Source organism: Rissa tridactyla, chromosome 15 (genome assembly GCF_028500815.1).
Source record: "Rissa tridactyla isolate bRisTri1 chromosome 15, bRisTri1.patW.cur.20221130, whole genome shotgun sequence".
Lineage (NCBI taxonomy): Eukaryota > Metazoa > Chordata > Aves > Charadriiformes > Laridae > Rissa > Rissa tridactyla.
In genome coordinates, this window is record NC_071480.1 from 7563313 (window position 1) to 7582041 (window position 18729).

The 18729-nt window shown below is 60.2% G+C and overlaps 1 protein-coding gene across 1 annotated transcript; it reads left to right on the forward strand.

Moving 5' to 3' along the window:
• Positions 1-14: 14 nt before the first annotated feature.
• Positions 15-18729, forward strand: LOC128918094 (E3 ubiquitin-protein ligase TRIM47-like). The gene is made up of 12 exons (XM_054221976.1): positions 15-2507; positions 3001-3096; positions 3171-3404; positions 3864-4035; positions 4364-4444; positions 5696-6227; positions 8202-8973; positions 11046-11141; positions 11693-11923; positions 12479-12674; positions 13371-13445; positions 14819-18729. Exons 1-12 carry the CDS (start codon positions 2061-2063, stop codon positions 15442-15444), a joined length of 3558 nt encoding a protein of 1185 aa, XP_054077951.1. The 5' UTR covers positions 15-2060; the 3' UTR covers positions 15445-18729.

Below are 18729 nucleotides of genomic sequence, written 5' to 3' on the forward strand. Positions count from 1 at the left end.
GGGAGCTCGAGCAGGGTGCAGGGGAGAAGGGCAGCCCTTCCTCTGGCTGACGTCTCTTTCCCTTCTTAGATGTTGTAGGGCAGGAAAAGTGCAGCTACACAGGTGGTAGACCTGTGGAACTGGCTTCTCCCAACAGCTACCCAAATTATGTGGACCTTAGTCCTCTTCCTAGAGAGTGCATCCCCGTTGTGGATAGTTGGAGGAAAAGCAGGTCTGCAGAGCTGGCGGGGTGGGGCAGAGGCACAGCAGTGTCCTGGCACTCTGCTACTGCCCGTCCTGTGCCCAGGCTGTGGAGAGACTCTGCTTTCTGCTCTGCTCTGCCGGGCTCTCTGTGTATCCCCCGTTCACATGTTTAAACCCCCGAATACCAACATGTTCCTGCCCTTCCAGCTGCCTGTTCCCAGCTCTGGTTCCCAGCAACGTTTTTTTGAGGTTCCCCCCTTCCTCAGGAAATAAGAGCCTCCAGCAAACAATGGAGATTGTGGTGAAATGTCCCCCCCCGCTGCCATTACCAGCTACGCCTGAGCTCCCTGAACTCTCCTCGCACCCCAAAGGGTTCTGGGGTCTCGTTTAAGCCTGGCCCAGGTTGCCCAGAGAAGCTGTGGCTGCCCCATCCCTGGAGGGGTTCAAGGCCAGGCTGGACGGGGCTTGGAGCGACCTGGGCTGGTGGGAGGTGTCCCTGCCCAGGGCAGGGGGTGGCACTGGGTGGGCTTTAAGGTCCCTTCCAGCCCAAACCATTCCATGATTCTATGATTAACTGGTGAGGTGGCCGCAGTGGGAGCGCGGGTGTCCTGTGGTTCCAGGCAGACACACAGGTTGTGTTACGCCTCTCTCTGAGCTTTGAATAATTGGTCAGAATTTGCAGATTCAGCCCAAATAAATGTTTTGGGGGACTGAAGCTATGCTGGGACACGCGGGGAGTTGTGACAGATCCCGAGTCACCTCCTGGGTCCAGGGGCAGTTGGCGGGGGGGTGGCTCCGAGCCTGCCTGTGATACAGAAACTGCTCTGACCGTCCCCCCCAGCAGCCCATCAGCAAGCGTTCTGGCCACAGCACAGACCTTCTCCCCGCTCGCCGTCGCCTGCGCAGGTGGAAGCAGAGCCGCGCGTGTCGGGAGGCTGCAGAACCGCTGTGAACCGAGGCCATCCTGCCAGCGCTCCGCTGCCGGGCGCGTGTGTGCGACCGATGGCACATCTGCAGGGGTGAGGAGATAAGGTTTGGACTGGAAGGTTGGGAGCTTTTTCTTCTGAAACTGAGCTGTATGAAGACAAGGTGAAGGTGGCACCACAATCGCCTCCGGGCAGAAGCCTCCACCTGCCACCTGCGCAGGGACTGATTGCCAGATAACGTCTTTATTGCGTTTCTTTTAGTACTGATGTGCACAGGGGGTTGCAAGGAACTTAGTAGGAAAAGGAGTGGTGGGGTGTGGTCGGGGGCACGTGCAAACAGCAGGAGCTGTAGTTTGAAATGAAAAGGTGCAAGGGCAGAATGTGGCCCTGGCATGTGTCACAGCCTTTGTCACTGCAGAGGGAGGTGACAAGTGGCTGCAGCAGCGGTGGGTGCCCCTTGCTGCTGGTTCCCAGGCTGGCAGAGGCCAGGAGCACTGTGCTGAGGTCTCTCTGCCAGGGGGGACTGCCACGCTCTGCTCGGGGATGAAGAGCAGAGGGGCTGAGGATGCCAGGAAGCTCCTTCAAAGGGCAAAAAAGAGGAGTGAAATCAGATTATACATCATACGTGTACCTGTGCAAACGCATTCGCGGAAATACACGTGGCTCTGAACCTTGTCACGTGTCGCTGCAGCGTTTCATCCTCTCTGGGGTCTCCTGCTGTGCTTTGCAGCCCTCCCTGTCCCCGGGGGGAGCAGCTGAACCCTCCCTGGCGTGTGGCACAGCCAGTGGGGCCGAGGGGACACCCAATGGGTGTCTCTTTAAGAGCGTGCCTGGCTCAGAGCCCTGACCCGCCTCTGTGCTCAGCGTCACCATGTCTTCCTCCTCTGCACAGCTGAGTTTCTATTTCCCCGGCTCCTTTCCCCCGTCGCCCCAATCCCCGGCACAAGCAGGATGGCATCGTCCGTCTCCCAGAAGCTGGAGGAGAAGCTGGTGTGCTCCATTTGCCTGGAGCTCTTCAGGGTGCCTGTGACCTTGCCCTGCGGCCACAACTTCTGCAAGTGCTGCATCAGCGACCACTGGCACAAGCAAGAGCAGGTGCCCACCGGGGCCGAGAAGGGCTACACGTGCCCCGAGTGCCGCAGGGGCTTCGAGCAGCGCCCATACCTGGAGAAGAACGTCACCCTGTGCAGCGTGGTGGAGCTGGCGAGGGACGGCGAGGCGCGGGTCTCGGGCACGGAGAGGTGCGAGGTGGCCCAGGGCGAGCTGTGCCCGCAGCACGGGCGCCCGCTGGAGCTGTACTGCCAGGACGAGCGGCGATGCATCTGCTGCATCTGCACCGTCCGGCAGTGCCAGTGGCACCGGCGGGTGCTCTTCGAGGAGGAACGCTCTAAAAAACAGGTGGGGATGATGGGTGGCGGGACGGGGGTGTGAGCAGGGGGAGTGACGGCAGCTCGGGCACGGCACGACATCCACCTCTGGTGTCCCATGCTGTGGTGTAGGGATGTGATGTGCCCCGGTGTGCTGAGCTGTGCCTGGCCTCAGCTGAACAAGAGGCTGGCACAGGGTCTGGTCAGGGAGATACCACCAGTGCCCGGCTGCTCTCCGAGAAACCGGGAGCTGTGAGGAGCAGCAGAGAGCTGGGTAAATCCAGCAGCACCAGGTGAAAGGCTCCATGTGTGTTTGTGACCCCACGATCTAGAGGAAACAGCTGGAAATGGGTGAAAGACAGCACAGGGAGGGTTTCACTTCTCAGTGAGCCTGGTTGCAGACTGTCCCCTTCCCGAGCCTTCTCCTTTGTGGGAGCCTTGTCCCTGAAGCCCTGAGAGGGCTCCTGGGGACCGAGTGGGCAGCAGCGTGCTGTACCAAGGGATGTTGGTGCCTCCCTTCGCAGGCCCTTCTGAAAGAGTCCCTGGAAAAAGCCCAGGAGGAATCCAAGAGGATCGAGCAGGTGATGCAGAAGCTGGAGGAGCAAACACGCAGCATCAAGGTAACACTGTGACCACCTCCACGCCGGGCACATGGGTGGGAGCGTGCTGGCCCTCACAGCTCTTCCCCACTCAGGATTCCTCCGAGGGGCTCAAATCGGTGATTCTCAGCAAATTCGCCCTCCTGAAGAAAGCCCTGGAGGATTGCCAGTGGCAGACGGTGGCCAGGATCGAGCAAGAGCAGGCGGCAGCGCTGGGGCGCGTGGAGGAGGACTGGAGTCTCATGAAGGACCGCCTGGACCTCCTGGGCCAGCACAGGGAGAGGGCTGAGTGCCTGCTGGCCTGCCCCAACCACAGGACCTTCCTCCAGGTACCACCGTCCCCCCCAGCTGCCAGCCCCCCGCGCTTTCAGCGAGGGCAGAGACGTGGTCGACCCCTTCCCCGGGAGGAAAACGTCCTCAGCCTGGCTCAGGGGTGATGGCACAGGGCTGTGGGGAAGAGCTGCTTTCATGGGGGTTACTGGAAACCTGGGGGGGGACGATGCTGGATCGGAGTGGACGGTGCTGCCCATGGGGCCGTGGGCAACATCTGCCACCCCCAAACTGCTCCGCAAGGCTCTTCCACCGCCAGCAAAACACAAAGTTCTGTGCCACAGCCCCTCTCCTCCCCCTGCAACTCTCCCCTGACCCCGGGTGCCAGCTGCAGCTCACGGCAGAAGTTTTGGGGATGCCCTCGTCACCCACCGGAGAGATGTGGTGTGTGCGGATGGGTTTTGGAGCTGCCGATCCTCCCCAGGTCGGTGCATGGGTGTCTGTGTGTCCATCCCCAGGAGTTTCCCCTGCTCCCGTCTCCGGAGATCCTGAAGGTGCCTGTCCCGACGGAGTTCGATGCAGCCAGCATGGTCAAGCCCATCGCCGAGATCCTCACCGACGTCTCCAGGCTCCTGCTGGAGGACCTGCCCGGCTCTGTGGCCCCCAAAGCCCCTGATCCCATTGGCCAAGGTAAGCCCTCTGCTCACAGGGCCACCGCAAGGGGCTCCAAGTCACCCTGAACCACAGCCTGGCCGGTGTCACCATGCTGACTGCTGGGCACAGGGGCTTGGGATGGGGACACGCATCTACTCTTCAGCAGATGGGTATTAATGGGGTGGGGTGAGCTGGGTGGCTTCCCTGTGGCCCCTCCAGGCTGGCAATGCCGAGCCACTGTGACACACGCCCACTCCCAGGCTTGCATACAACGGATTTCCTCCTCCTCCTCCCCCCATCAAAGCTGGGAAGGGACAAGTTTTTGGGTGGCATCACTCAAAATGCCTGTCCTCATCCTCCACAGGCCTGGTGCAGCCCAAGGGGCCAGTGGTGAAGGTGGTGGCCTCCCTCCCCGAGTGCCAACTCCGAGCTGAGCTTCTGAAGGGTGAGGAGCACGTGGGAGATTGGGGGAGCGGTGCCCCGCTGGCGTCCCCAGCACGCAGAGATCTTACCAAGCCGAGCTCTTCCCCTGGGAGGAGGGTGGTTGTGGCTGTGGTGAAGGGGGCTCCTTTCCCGGCTCTCCCAATTACTCTCCCTAAATGTGGAGAAGGGGCAGAACAGGCTGGGGGACACTGCATGGCCAGGAAAGGGCTCCTTAGGGGGTTGGCAGCACCAGGCACTGCTTTCCTGTGGAAATGAGGGATGCCAGTGCCTGGCATTTAACCGGTTGCTCCCCCAGATCTCAACCCATCTCCATCATCTCCTTTTCACCCGCCTCGGGCATCTCGCCCGGGCAGGAGTGACGTGCCTGTTCCCAAGGACCCATATTTAGACACAGCACTCTCCTGCAGGCAGCGTCAGCAGCTGGCAGGGGAACACCCACAGGGATGCCATGGGCTGCCCAAGCCGCCCCGCACGGCACAGCACCGCTCCAGGGCCCTGCCTGAGGCCATTCCTTTCTCTCCAGGGATATGGCCCCAGCCACAGTCCTTCATGTCCCCTTCCCTCCCTGGGCCCACGCAAGGGGGTTGGGAATAATGTTTAGGGCACGTTGGGCAGGTCACTCTTGCCAGGGAGGCAATGGATGCCTATGGGACCTGTAAGGATTCCCTCCATCAGGCCCCACAGCACGTTCTCAGGGTTATTAATAGGAAAAAAATACGTGATTTATGAGCAGCAGGCACGAGCTCAGCACAGCTGGCCGGGCCGGGTTGTTGCAGGAGGAAGGTGAGATGCTGGTGGCTGGCGACTGCCCGTGGCAGGAGTCACCACCGCAGCCCGTGCAGAGGAGAGTAACTCCCTGCAGTACCGTATTTGCTCACGTAATGCCTGGTTTTCTCCCCCTCTCTCCGCCCATGTTCATATTTTTTGCTCTTAAAATCAAGCACATCGCTTTCAAAACACCCACGGAGCCACCGCTGCTTGCTGGGGCCATGCAAGGACTGCACCAATTGTCGCCTCTCGGTGCCTCGACAGCTATTTCTGGGCTGTTTCCATTCCTTCAAGCGGGCGGCTGGGCAGATATCTCATCTCACCCCGCTCCCCTTCCCCTTCAAACACGCTACAACTTGTTCCCTGCTGTTTTGGGAGCCAGCCTTACATAGTTTAAACCTCATCGCTGTTGGGGGGGCTCACGCTAAGGGCGTAAAAGTCTGATGAAGCATTTCAGCCCCATCCATGCCGTTGCTCTTCCCAGACCACCGCAACCTGACCTTCGATCCCAAGACGGCCAACAAGTACCTGGAGCTGTCGAAAGGTAACCGGAAAGCCAAGCACAGCCCCGGTGCCGTCTGCGGGCAGCAGGAGCACGGACCCCGCTTTGAGCCCTGGCAGGTGCTGTGCACACAGGGCTATGGCCACGGCCACCACTACTGGGAGGTGAAGGTCTCCAGCCACTCTGTCGTCCTGGGGGTCACCTACCGCAGCCTCCCCTGGGAGGGGCAGCAGGGCCACAAGTTCAACATCGGGCTGAACGGGGGCTCCTGGGGGCTGCAGGTGCGGGAGGATTGCTACCTGGCCTGGCACGAGGGCCGGAGGGAGAAAATCCAGGAGCGGCTCTATAAGAACCTGGGGGTCAGCCTGGACTACGGCAAGGGGCTCCTCTCCTTCTACGGCGTCGGGGAGAGGATGCAGCTCATCCACTCCTTCCACAATGTCTTCACCGAGCCCCTCTACCCCGTCTTTTGGCTGTGCGAGGGGCGAACGGTGACGCTGTGCCAGCGGGAATGAGCCCGAGCTGCCACGCTGCTCCGTTAGCCGGGTCGGCAAGCCCCAGGCCGGTGTGGTGGCCAAGCTGCGGTTGGGGCCATCACGGTGCGAGTGGGACCCCGATGCCGAGGCGGGAGTGGGGTGCAGTGTTTTCACAATAGCTGATGAGGCCAAACATGCAAATTAACCCGCTCTGATTTGCATATGCAAATATCACGCTGGTGGCAGAAGTTAGGGCGAGGGGGAAGGACGCGGGGCTAAGGGTGAGGATGGGGGACAGCGGGGGTGCAAGAATTAGGTTCTTCTGCTTTCTCCTGTCCCTGCCAAACCTCCCAAACCTGGAGAAGATTTGGGGTGAGGGGGATGTCAGAGGGGGGGTCCTTCAGCAAGGAGGGGGTGCTGTGGAGCAATGCAGAGGGAGCCCTGCGCTCCCCCAGCCCCACATGCAGGCAGGTCCTGCCCCCCAGCCCCTCCCAGTCCCCTCTTGCCACTCTCGGATGCGGCAGAGCAACTTTTTAGGGTGCTATGCTGCAGTTACGCTGTACAAAGCTGCTTTCTCTAATAAAGCTCTGTTTTCCTACTGTTTTGACCTCGGTGCTAGTGGGAGATGCGGGACCAAGCGGCACTGGGGGGAGTGAGCTGGGTGCCCCTGCTCCCGCACCCATCCCTGCAGGGCCCCATCCTGCCCCCCTTGCGGAGCTGGCAGCAGGGACCAGCCCCACGTAGTGACCAGGTGGCGGCAGAAATGAAAGGTTCTTTCTTTACAGTAGCGCCGCGATAAGGAAACCTGGTTTCCAATGGCTCTGCCCCAAGGTTGATCTGGCGCAGAAGAAAATCCGAAGCTTTGATTGAAGCTTTTCCAAGGGCGAAACCGCAGGTCTGGCATCTCCCGCCACCCCCGCCGGGACACTGGTGAGGACTAACGGGGCGAAACTGGGCACTGGGTTCAAAGGCACTGGAGACATGCAAAGGAACATGTCGGGAATGAATCACATCAGCTTGTTTCCTTTGGGGAAAAAAGGCTTAAAAGGTCTCCCTTCTTTGGGGACAGATGTGTTTTGTCTTGCTGTGCTTCCCCCTTCACTCTGCACCTCCCCGCTCCTCCCAGCCCTGTCCTTGGGTGGGACCTTGGGCCGACATGGACCTGGGAACATATCCAAGCCGAAAAATGGTCTGTGTACCCTCCACAGGAGGTGTCCGGAGATCCCGTGTTTACCAGGCAGATCCTCAGATGAAAAGCACTTCGGTGTCTCCCTAGTCCCGCCCCTGCCTGGTGCCTGCCTGCTCCTGCCCGGGCCCTGAGGAAGAGGGTCAGGATCTGAGCCAGGACCTGGTCACTGTGGCCATGGAAATGGCTGTCACGGGGCCACAGGCACAAGGGTGGGCAGGAAAGCACTTGTACCCATGTACTGGGGGGAGCTCAGGACCCCCCATGTGGCCCCAGGATGGGGAGCAGCTCCTGGGGGGCAGTAGGTTCTGGGGCAGCAGATGCCGGGGGGCAGCAGATGCTCACGGGAGGCGACAGACCGCTGGGAGGGGGATTGGGATGCGCTGGTAACAGCTTCCCCGGACAGGAGGAGATTTGGGAGGTGAGCAGCAGCTACCCCTGGGGGCAGCAGACCCCTGGGGAGGGTCCAGATCCCAATGGGGCCGATCCTTTAGGAGGCAGCAGACCCTGGGTGGGAGGCAGTACATCCTCAGCAGGGTGGCATTGCCCTGGGAAGTGTGGGGGGGCGAATCTCCCAGAAGGCAGCAGATGGGGGGGAGAGGGCCCAGATGCCCGGTGTGGGGAGCAGATCCCGGGGGCGATACACACCCCTCTCCCCGGGGAGGCGAGCGGGTGATTGGGGTCCCGGGGGGGCGTGGGGTGGTCAGGCTCCCCCGGGAGGCAGCAGACCCCCAGGAACTGCGGGGAGCGGAGCGGCGGCTCCGGGAGGGGGGCGGAGCGGGCGGGCGGGGCGCGGCGATCGCCCGCCTCCCGCCGGGGCTGGGACCGGGGCCGGGGCCGGGGCCGGCTGGTCGGGGCGCTCAGGGATGGAGACCGCGCCCGGGAGCGCCCCGCCGTCCTCCGCCGAGGCGTTACGGCTGGCGCTGGCGGCTCCGGGGTTGCCCGACGGTCCCTTCTGTTGCCCCATCTGCCTCGACCTCCTGAAGGACCCGGTGACGGTACCGTGCGGGCATAACTTCTGCCAGGGTTGCCTGGGGGCTCTCCGCCAGCGGCCGGGCCCCCCCGACGGCAGCGGGGGGGCGGGCGGGGCTGCTCGCTGCCCGCTCTGCCAGGAGCCCGTCCCCGCAGCCTTGCGGCTCCGCAAGAACCGCGCCCTCTGCGAGGTGCTGCCGCTGCTGGCAGCCGCCGCCGCCGCCGCCACCGCTTTGTCCCCTCCATCCCCTCCATCCCCAGCCCCCCGCTCCCCCCCGATGGCGCCGGGAGCCGAGGAGGAGGATGCGGCGGGGGAGGAAGGAGCCACGGTGCTGTGCGACGTCTGCCCGGCGGGGTCGCGGGTGGCGGCGGCGCGGTCGTGCCTGGTTTGCCTGGCTTCTTTCTGCGGGGCCCACCTGGAGCCCCACCGCCGGGCCCCCGCCTTCCGCGCCCACCGCCTGGTGGCCCCGCTGCGGCGGCTGGAGGAGGGTCTCTGCCCCCGCCACCTCCAGCCCCTCGACGGCTTCTGCCGCGCCGAGCAAACCTGCGTCTGCGCCCGCTGCCGGGCCCACGAGCATCGCGCCCACGACGTGGTGCCCCTCGAGAGGGAGCGCGAACACAAGGAGGTGCGTGGGGGTTTTAGGGGGTGCCGGGGGTCCGCGGAGGTCCCCACGCAGGGATCGCCCCGTGGGATGCGGTGGGTGGGGAGGGTGCTGCACCCTTGTCCCCACGCGGGACCGAACCCTGGCGCGGGGGTGTCCGTATGGGGCGCGGTGCTTGTGGGGCATCCTGGGTGGGGTGAGGTGCGGCGCGGCACCCCTGGGAGGGGTCCATGCTGCACCCACGTCCCCACGGGGGACCTGATCCCCGCGTGGGAGGCGTGCAGGTGCAGCAGTGGGGGGACACCCTGTGTGGAGCGGGGGTGGCAGCAGGTTTTGGGGCAGCAGATGCCGGGGGGCAGGGGATGCTCATGGGGAACCGCCGACCCCTGGGAGAGGGATTGGGATGGGCTGGTAACAGCTTCCCGGGACAGAAAGAGATTTGGCGGGGGGGTGCAGCAGCTACCCCTGGGGGCAGCAGACCCCCAGGGAAGGTCAGCATGTCCCCCCGGCATAGGGGAATGGGGTGCTGTGCCATCAGGGTACCCTGTGGGGTGAGGACAGGACGGGCAGACGGGGACAAGCATTAGGGGCAGACCCGCTGCCAGCCAGCCCGCGGGGTTTGGTCCCACCACGGGGCCGAACTCACAATCCCGGTGGCTGTAGGGCTGGGGGCGAGGGCGCCTGGGACACCCCGCAGTGGCCGCCCCCGCGGTCACGGGGCACCCATCTTCTCCGTCTCGTTCCCACAGCTCCGTCAAGGCGGTTTTTCTCGGCGCGCTGGCAGCCTGCCCGGCCGCCGCTCCCGCTCCACCAGCCCTTTGTGTCCTGGTGTTTTTGGCAGCGGGGCTTTTTTCCGTCACTCCCATTCCCAGATGCGGCTGAGTCACCTCCCAAATTCGCACCCACAAGCCTTCCCGGGAGCTGGGGCTCCAAGCCCAATGCGGTGCTGCCTTCCTGGGCACTGCTGCCTTGAGTGCGTGGGGCCTCTGTGGGCTGCAGGCAGATGGGAACCTGCAAGGCTCGTGGCGTGGTGGCATCCCCGCGTTGGCATGCGGCATTTGGAGACCTTGGAAGGGTTTGCTTTTTCCAGGGGAGAGCCCAGGGGCTGCGGACACCCTGGTGGGGAGCACAGTGGCAGCCCTGAGCCAGCTCCTGCTCCCTCGTGGGCTCTTGGTATTGCAGGAAAACCCTTTGGCCGGCATTATTAGTCATTAGGTGCCTTAAAATAGAAAGTGGGTGTGATTCCAGCCCTGAGGAGCTGTCGGGCCTCGTCAGGCACTGCTTAACGTCGCCTGCACGGCCTCTGTGGACGTTCTCTGCCACCACCCTCACGCTGCGGGGTGGGAAGGATGGACGGGGAAAGCGCCTGTCTCCCCTAACTGGGCACCACCGCCGCAGAGGGCTGGGGGCTGAGCATCGGTGGGGGTTACTACCCTGGCTGGGGGATGTAGTGCCCTCCTTGGTCCCGAGAGACCCGTCCTCGTGACGGGCAATTGCTGGCGCTAACAATAGCGTGTCAGGAAACGCCGCGTTCGGACGGTGCTTCCTTTGCAGCCAGGCAGCACCCCATGCTCCCGAGCTGGTTTGATTTGCTCCTGATAAGAAACCTCCAGGGAACTCAGCACCGTGTTTCTGAGAGCTCCGGGTCTGCCCTTCAGCTTCCGCACCAGTCCCAGGCGGATTTTTTCCTAGCCTTGGGATACACGCGAAGAGCACGCAGCTTAGCTGCGCTTGCTGCAATCGCTGCCCGATGGTTTTGCTTTCAAACTCCTATTTTGTTAGGTTTGCGCTGGGAGCTGGGCGGGGAGCGTGGAGCTGGGCGGGGAGCGTGGAGCTGGGCACGACCCTTTGCAGCCCGGCTGCTCCTTTGGTTTCCCAACCAGGTGGGAAGGGATGTTCGCAGGTTGGATGTTGCAGGGGAGGAAAATGGGAAAACAACTCGCGATTCCCCTTGCACCCTTCACCCGAAGCCCGATAGCAAGGTCATGGGCAGAGAGTGGGATGCGGGCTGAACTTAGGGAGAGGCTGGGTCCCCTGGACCTCCATGCTGCCAGGATTGGGGGGTAGAGCTCAGCATTTGTCTTTCACGTCCACAGGCCCAACAAGCCAAATTCCTCAGCGATGTGGAGAACGAGCTGGAGGAGCTGGCAGTCACCATCGCGCAGGCCAAGAAGATGGTAGAGCTCATTAAGGTGACTCTGCGACGGCTTCGCTCCATTAGCGCAGCTCTGCTGGGCCGGGGAGCGGAGGCGAAGGGGCCATGAACTTCTGGGGTGGTGGGGTGTAGAGGCAGTGCTCACAGGGGAGCAAGCACTCCATAAGATGATGGTGACCTTGGCAAGGATCCTTGTTTCTCATCTCTGCTAACCCTCACGGCATCTCTCGTTGCTTTCATTTGCAATCTGGAAGGAGGAACAGGGCAAGGACCATGCCAGGCCATCCCCTGGCTCTTCCACCTTCTCTCCCCAGGCTCGTGGGGGTTTTGGTCCCCTTTGGCCCTTGTGCAAACATGTCATTTTGCCACCTGGGGACACAAAACATGGTGGAGCAGTAAGCGGCCATGCCCAGCCAGGTCCCTGGACACCTGGGTTGTAAAGTGCTCTGAGTTCTTGGGTGAAGGGGGTTATGGGGTGTCAGTGGGACCCCACAGAGCTGAGAACTGGGTGCTGGGCAGGGGACAAGGGTGCTCTCCTGCACCCTCGCCTGAGGGAGGTGACCCTCACCCCTCTCTCCCTGCGCTCAGGGCGCTGCCACAAAGGAGAGGGAAAAAGTCGAGAAGCTCTTCGGAGAAGCTTCCGAGGTCCTGGCGACCTTCCAGAAGGATGTGGCCAGTTTCATCGAGGACGGGGAGCGCTCCATGCTGGGGGAGGCCGAGGCCGACCTCCGCTGGAAGGAGGAGAGGCGAGCCAAGCTGGCCCAGTGCAAGCAAAACCTGGAGAACGTCCCCAGCACCGACACCATCTACTTCCTCCAGGTGCCTGGCTGGGATGGGGCAAGGAGAAGGAGCTGATAATGTTGTCTTTTGGGGATTTGTCCCATTTCCCATGGAGCTGGGTGCCAGGAGCCTTGGGACGTGAGGGATGGGGAGTTTCTCTTGGTGCCTCTCGGGGAGCCAAGACTTTCTCCTCCACCACCCCCACCTCCATCCTGGCCGTGACTGGGGAGAAGCTGATGTGCTGCCTGGGCTGGGTACCTCGGTGTGGGAGGCAGAGAGCGAGAGGTTGGGGTGCCCCACTGCCCCCATCCAGCATCTTCCCCTCCCCTCATCTCCCAGGAAGGAGACCTTTTTGGAAGGAGGTGCTGCTCCACGCGAGGTGGGTATGGTCTGGGTCCAGGTTTGAAAGGGAGTGAAGAGAAGGAGCCAGAAACGCGTGGCCGGGAAAGCTCTCCTCCCTTTTGCACGGCTGTCCTTGGGCCAAGTCCTGCGAGCTGCCAGTTCCCAAATCCTCTGGGGCAGGGTGGGGTTGTGGAACGAGAGACAACTTTGGCTTGTTTGAAACCTCCTGAAACTCCCGTCTTTTTGGCTCAGGAATTTCAAGCCTTAAAAGTAGCCATGGAAGAAAACCTCTCCCCGGCTCTGAGCTTCCAGAACGAGCTGAACTTCACCAAATGCACCCAAGCCGTGAGCGCCATGAAGGATATGCTCTCCGCTGCCTGCAAAAACCAGTGGCACCACTTGCAGGGGAAAGGAATTGATGGGCTGAGCTTCCAGGAGACGGAGGAAGGTTTGTGTTCTTCCGGAGGTCACCCTGTCACCCTCCATCCTCCCCGCGTAGGCGGGGGATGTCTGCAGGCTCGATGGCTCCTGCGAGCGCTGGCCCCTCTCCCGCCAGCCCTGGAAGCTGCCCGGCACGGTTGTGCTTCACGTTGCACAATCCCCATCTGGGCTTATGCCTCGTCTTTGAGGTTTTATGATTTTTTCCACGGAGACCGGAGACTGGAGAGGCAACAAACAGCCTGGGAGTTAGGCAGGGCCCTGCGGGAGGGGGCAAGTGGCCAAAGTGGCCTCCCGTGAAAGGGGACTCTTTCTTCCCAGGATAGATGATCCTCTTCACGGGGCAGGCTGTGGTCTCCCAAACCTGCCAGGGTTAGAAAGCCACCGTGGCAGCTTTCTCCCGTGCTCTCTCGTTTAGCCTGAGCTCTCTCCTCTCTCTCCTCTTTCTTGGATATCTGTGGGAATTGCAGCCAGTTCCTTGTCCCCTCTGCCCATCTCCCTGGGGTGGCAAAGGTGGCATCTGTCCTTTCCCGTATCCGAGCCGGCGGGGACGTGCAGGGATGCAGGGGATGCCGGCTGGGGCTCGGGGGCCGCAGCAGCTGGGTACCACCAGGGTGGCGGGTGGGGGGCGATGCTTCACTAACACCTTTGTTCGTGGCACCGGTTTCTTTGCTGAGGGCAAACCTTTCTGTCCCCGTCTCTGCAGCGTTGGCCGAGTCCCGATTTCCAGACAAGTCAAACAATCCTGCCTGCCTGGAGAACCGTGATTACTTCCTGAAATGTAAGTGAGGGACTTTTGCTTTGACAGTTGTTGCTAAGGTCCATCTTCCCTTTCCTCTCTCCCGGCCAGCCGGCTCCTTCCCGCATGCCGGGCCGGTGCTGGTCCCCAGCCGACGGCTGGCAGGAGCAGTGCCGCCACCAGAGGAAATATTGCTCAGCTGGGGAGGAAGCCTCCTTGCTTTCCTGACAACGGGCATAATCTGTTTAGGTGATTTTTTTTTTCCCTTCTCTGTGGTTCTGCCGGACCAGCTCCCGGGGGGGCTGTGGGCGTACCATGTAATTTCTGCTGCCTTCCAGCCCTTAACGAATCGAATCCTCTGTTAAATTAGATCAGAGTTGGTGCATCTGCCTTGCTTGGCGCAGAGCAGCGGACGGATGAGGGTCAGCTTCAGGGAGCAGAGGGATAATTCAGCGTCTGAGCAGAGACAGTGGGGCAGAAGGGGCTGAGGCTGGAGGATGCAGGACTGGACTTGGGCTCTGACACCCCACATGTCCCCCCCAAGCCCTACAAAGGATGTGGGGTCACCCACTGAGATGTCCATAGGGGACAAGATCTACCTACATTCTCCAATGTCTGCTATTATGGTTGAGCTCATCAAGCAGCCCCTCTGCTCTCTGCTCTGCCCAGCTACCTGTATTCATCCCGCTTATGGGACTGTCAACTCTTTCAGCCCCTTATCCTCATCCGCTGGAACTGGCCGTGGGATTTAAAAGCCAGGGGACAGAGTGATGGTAGAAGTCAGAAAGGATCGTGGTAATCACCGAAGGCTGGAGCAAGGGATCAGAGCGGGGAGGGCTGGGGGAATTTGGAAGGAATTTGGGGGAATCTGGAGCCCTCAGCACTAGAAGGATATGGACCTGTTGGAGCGGATGCAGAGGAGGCCACAAAGATGATCTGAGGGCTGGAGCTCCTCTGCTGTGAGGACAGGCTGGGAGAGTTGGGGGGGTTCAGCCTGGAGAAGAGAAGGCTCCAGGGAGACCTTAGAGCCCCTTCCAGTCCCTGAAGGGGCTCCAGGAAAGCTGGGGAGGGGCTGTTTGCAAGGGCATGTAGCGACAGGACGAGGGGCAATGGTTTAAACTAGAGCAGGGCGGGTTTAGATCAGACATTAGGGAGAAGTTCTTTCCACTGAGGGTGGTGAGACACTGGCCCAGGTTGCCCAGAGAGGGGGTGGAGGCCCCATCCCTGGAGACATTCAAGGCCAGGCTGGATGAGGCTCTGAGCAACCTGATCCAGTTGAAGATGTCCCTGCTGACTGCAGAGGGGTTGGACTAGATGGTCCTTAAAGGTCCCTTCCAACCCAACACATTCTATGATTCTATGGATTTCCTCCTGTTTCCCTCCTCATCCTCACGTCTCCTTCTTGCCCCACACAGTTGCCTTCATCATTGACCTGGACAGTGACACAGCTGACAAGTTCATCCAGCTGTTTGGCACCAAAGGGGCCAAGCGGGTGCTGTGCCCCATCCCCTACCCAGAGAGCCCGACCCGGTTCATCAACTGTGAGCAGGTGCTGGGTGTGAACCTCATGAACCGGGGCAACTACTACTGGGAGGTGGAGATCATCGATGGCTGGGTCAGCATCGGCGTCATCGCTGAGGACTTTGACCCCCGGGAGTCCTACAACCGTGGGCGCCTGGGGCGGAACGAGAAGTCCTGCTGCCTGCAGTGGAACGGACAGAACTACGTGGCCTGGTTTGGTGGCTTTGAGTCCGTCATCCAGCAACCTTTTTTCCACACAATCGGGGTCTTCCTGGAGTATTCGGAGAAGGCCCTGACCTTCTACGGAGTCAAGGACTCCAAGATGACCTGCCTGCAGCAGCTGAAGGTCTCCCATTTTGCCAAGGGTCAGTTTGACCCGTTCCAGAACAAGATCAACCACCAATTTGCCTCTCTTTTCTTGTGCAAGCTGAAACCAGCCTTCTTCCTGGAGAGCGTCGATGCCCACCTGCAGATCGGGCCGCTGAAGAAAGATTGCGTTTCGGTGCTAAAGCGTAGGTAACTGCCTGGGGAGCGGGAGCACGGGAAGACCCAGAAGAGTCTCTCCTGCAGCGTATCGCCGCCGTCATGGCTTCTCTTCGGTAGCGTTGTATTTCTCTGTGGCAGCCCTCTCTCCCCGCTCTGTGCTGTGGTGACCCAGGGGTGGATGAAGCTGGCTGGTGGGCAGAGCCGTGGGCTAGGAGCCAGGCTTGGGAGCTGGATCCAAGCGCCGGCTCTGCTGCTGGGCCGCTGAGCGAACTTGGGCCAGTCTCTGCGCTGCTCCCTGCCCCTTCGGTTTCCCTTTCTGGACATCAGGGACGGCGATACAGCCTTTCTTGGTAAAGCACGTTGCTCAGGAGAAGTGCCGTGTAGATTTGAAGCTGTATCTTGGCCAGCTGCCGGGCTGCCAGGTCCCTCTCTTTAATATCTGCTCGCGCTGCCCTGGCGTCTTGCACAGAGCCTCCGCTTTGTGCCTTATCTCGATCTCTGTGTCGCTGCTGCTTTTTTAGGCTCCGGCTCACCGACACCTTCCGCATGCCTCCTTATGAAGTGCCTTTGAAGTAGCAAGCCCAGCATGGACCGGGCAAACCCCCAAAGCAGATGTGGTCGCCCACATCACCGTCGTGCCTTGGCGTGGGTGAGCATGGGGCTTGGGGCGGGGGGGATGCAGGGGAGCCCGCCTGGGTGCAGGAGCGATGCTGCGGTGACACCGTACCTCTCCCTGCAAGGCCGACCACCAAAAGGAGGATCTTTGCCCTCCCTCACGCTGCGGCCAGTGGGTATTTTGACCGCTGGCCTGTGGCCAGGCGTATTTGGGAAAAGCCGTGGTCCCGCGTGTGTGGGAGCCCTGTGGCCGGGGGGCTGTTCCCCACCGCAGCCAAAAATCCCAGCTGGGAAAGGGAGGAAACCTCCCGCGAGAAGCAGCAGCACCTTTCCTGCCTTCAGAGGGCAAAGCGAGCAGCACAAAACTGGTTTGAGGACGTGCTCTTTAGTGAACACGTTCCGCGGGAACTGCTTATAGAAGCTTGACACCCAAATTCCCCCCTCCCCCCCCCCAATTTTTGATGACCCTACTGTTTCAGGGGAGTTTAATATTAATCTCCCAACTCTTAAAGTACCCTGGCACACTTGAGCTCTACCCCTTAGCTTAGAGAGTTTTTTAAGTGATAAAGAGGTGCTGGGTGTATGTCCCAGGGGCAAATGGTGTGTTTTAGGGACAGCTGTGAGTGCCTCGATAAAAGGCCCAGCCTCAGGCAGTTATTAAATGACCCTTTAGACTCTGGCAATAAGTAACAATTAACAAAAACTACTCTCAAGCAAGCGTCCCCTCTGGGAAAGGTGGAAACTTGAGTCTGGGAGCCAAAAATGCCAGTTCACGTGTCCTAAGGGAGCTTTTCCAGCAGAAAAATAGAGAAATGCCGCCTGTGAGGGAGGCACAGTGCAGCCCCTGTCTCGGCGCAGCCTGCCTTTCCACAAGTTTATTTTTCCTGGGATTAGTTTGCTACCTCCCTCCCAAAGCTCGCTTTACAGGATCGTAGTGCTGTGTAATATATACCTAGAGAGAAAATATATTGGGTCGGGTTCTTCGCTGGTGTGAGTGAGTCACTGATGACGCATCAATGGTCAACAGGGATGGAAAACGGCCCGTTTAGCTAAATATATGAAATATATATATGTATTCCCCAAAGGATAAGCTGGAAATCATAGTGGTATATTCAAGCGGAGCCAAGGGAAAAAAGTGAACGGGAATAAAAAGGCAGCCACAAAGCCGAGAGGTTTAAAGTTATAGCCACGTTTACATAAAACACAGAGGCTTAAAGAGCTCCTTTACTGTAACTCGTTTGCCAGCGCTGCCAATTCCTGCTGGCGAGGGAAGAGGTGCCGGTCCCTGGCGATCGGCCGCCGCTGTGGGCTCTCCTTGGAGGGGCTGGAGGGTCCAAACGCAGCCACCCCCCTCCCCGGGACAGGGCTGGTGAAGGAGACCCCTGGGATGTGCCTGCAAAACCCTCCTCTTCCTCCTGCTCTGCATGCGGCGACTCCTAAAATACTGCAGGCAGTGGGAAAAGGGGAGGTAGGGCTTCCAGCGTGAAATCTTCGGATGAAATCTTGTCTTTTCCCAGCCAGCGGGAACACTGCCCGGACTTCTGTCCGGATGGGAATTCATTCCCCGTGTCCTGAGCTCCTGCCTCAAAACCGCTTTGTTTGGCTCACGCCGGTCGCTCCCCTGCAAAACTCGGCCTTTGCAGGAGATGTCAGCAGTGACACGGCGCAGGCGTCGGTGCTGTTTTCTTAACACCGGCCAGGACTCGGTCTCAGAAATGCCTTCCCAGAGAAGAAAGGTAGGGACGTGCAACAGCCCATGCCCGGTCACGTCCCAAGAGGAGGAGGAAGGTAACCCTGATCTCTGCTGCACGCCTGCAGGAAGAGATCTCCCATCTCGGCTCTGTCTGGGCCCTAAATCTCATTTATTCAGGCCAAACTCCCACCGTTTGCAGCGAGGAAATTTTGCCAGAGTAAATACAGCGGATCTGGGCCTTTTTCCCCATTCCGGTTCGCCGTAGGTGGGTTGATTGCTCCATGGGGAAACCCGTGCTCGAGCTACCCATCCCTCCCTTCTCCGCAGTGCCCAAGGCACAGTCTCTGAACCCCGTCAGGGTTTGGGATGGTTCTGCGGGATCCCGTGTCGTTCCCTTTCCATCCTGTAACCAACGCGGGAGCAGCTCAGGAGGACGTGTCTGGTGTTGGGGCTTTGCTGCCGCTTGTGCCGCTGCTTTTGCTTAATTCGCCTTAATTCAAAGAGCTGGGATGCTGATACGCAGCTTTACAGAGGAATTTGAGGGCTCGATGCGGTTGGGAAGTGCCACCCAACCCTCTCCTTCCTTTTATCCCTGTTGGAAGCTCTATAAATCCTCACGGTTTGGGGCATCGAGCAAATTCTGACCCATTTAAGGCGGGAGCAATCCTCCCCCTGGGGTGTTGGACCAGAGTTTGCTGTGTGTTGCCAATAATTTGGGGCGTAAACTGGAACGATTAGGGAACGTGCACTTTGCCAGCTCTGGGTCGCTGGTTTTGCTGCAAACGAAGCGCTAAATGCGGTGTGGGGTGAGTTTAGATGGATAGATAGCACTCGGCAATTTAAACAGCCTTTCCGTGTTCCCTTATTTCTGCTGTCACAGAGTGTTCCTCTTTTTAATTAGGATTTTTTAACTATAGTTACTGTATTTTACAGTGTGTGAAAAAAAAACTGTTAACAGAATAATATAATGATGTTAGAGACTATGATTTGCCATTAAATATTATAGAGACA

Bases quoted from the DNA above. Each gene is read 5' to 3' on its own strand.
- LOC128918094 (XM_054221976.1), top strand. From the start codon at position 2,061: ATGGCATCGTCCGTCTCCCAGAAGCTGGAGGAGAAGCTGGTGTGCTCC. The intron at 11,924-12,478 runs GTGCCTGGCTGG...TTTTTGGCTCAG, and splicing joins ACACCATCTACTTCCTCCAG to GAATTTCAAGCCTTAAAAGT. The intron at 13,446-14,818 runs GTAAGTGAGGGA...TGCCCCACACAG, and splicing joins CCGTGATTACTTCCTGAAAT to TTGCCTTCATCATTGACCTG.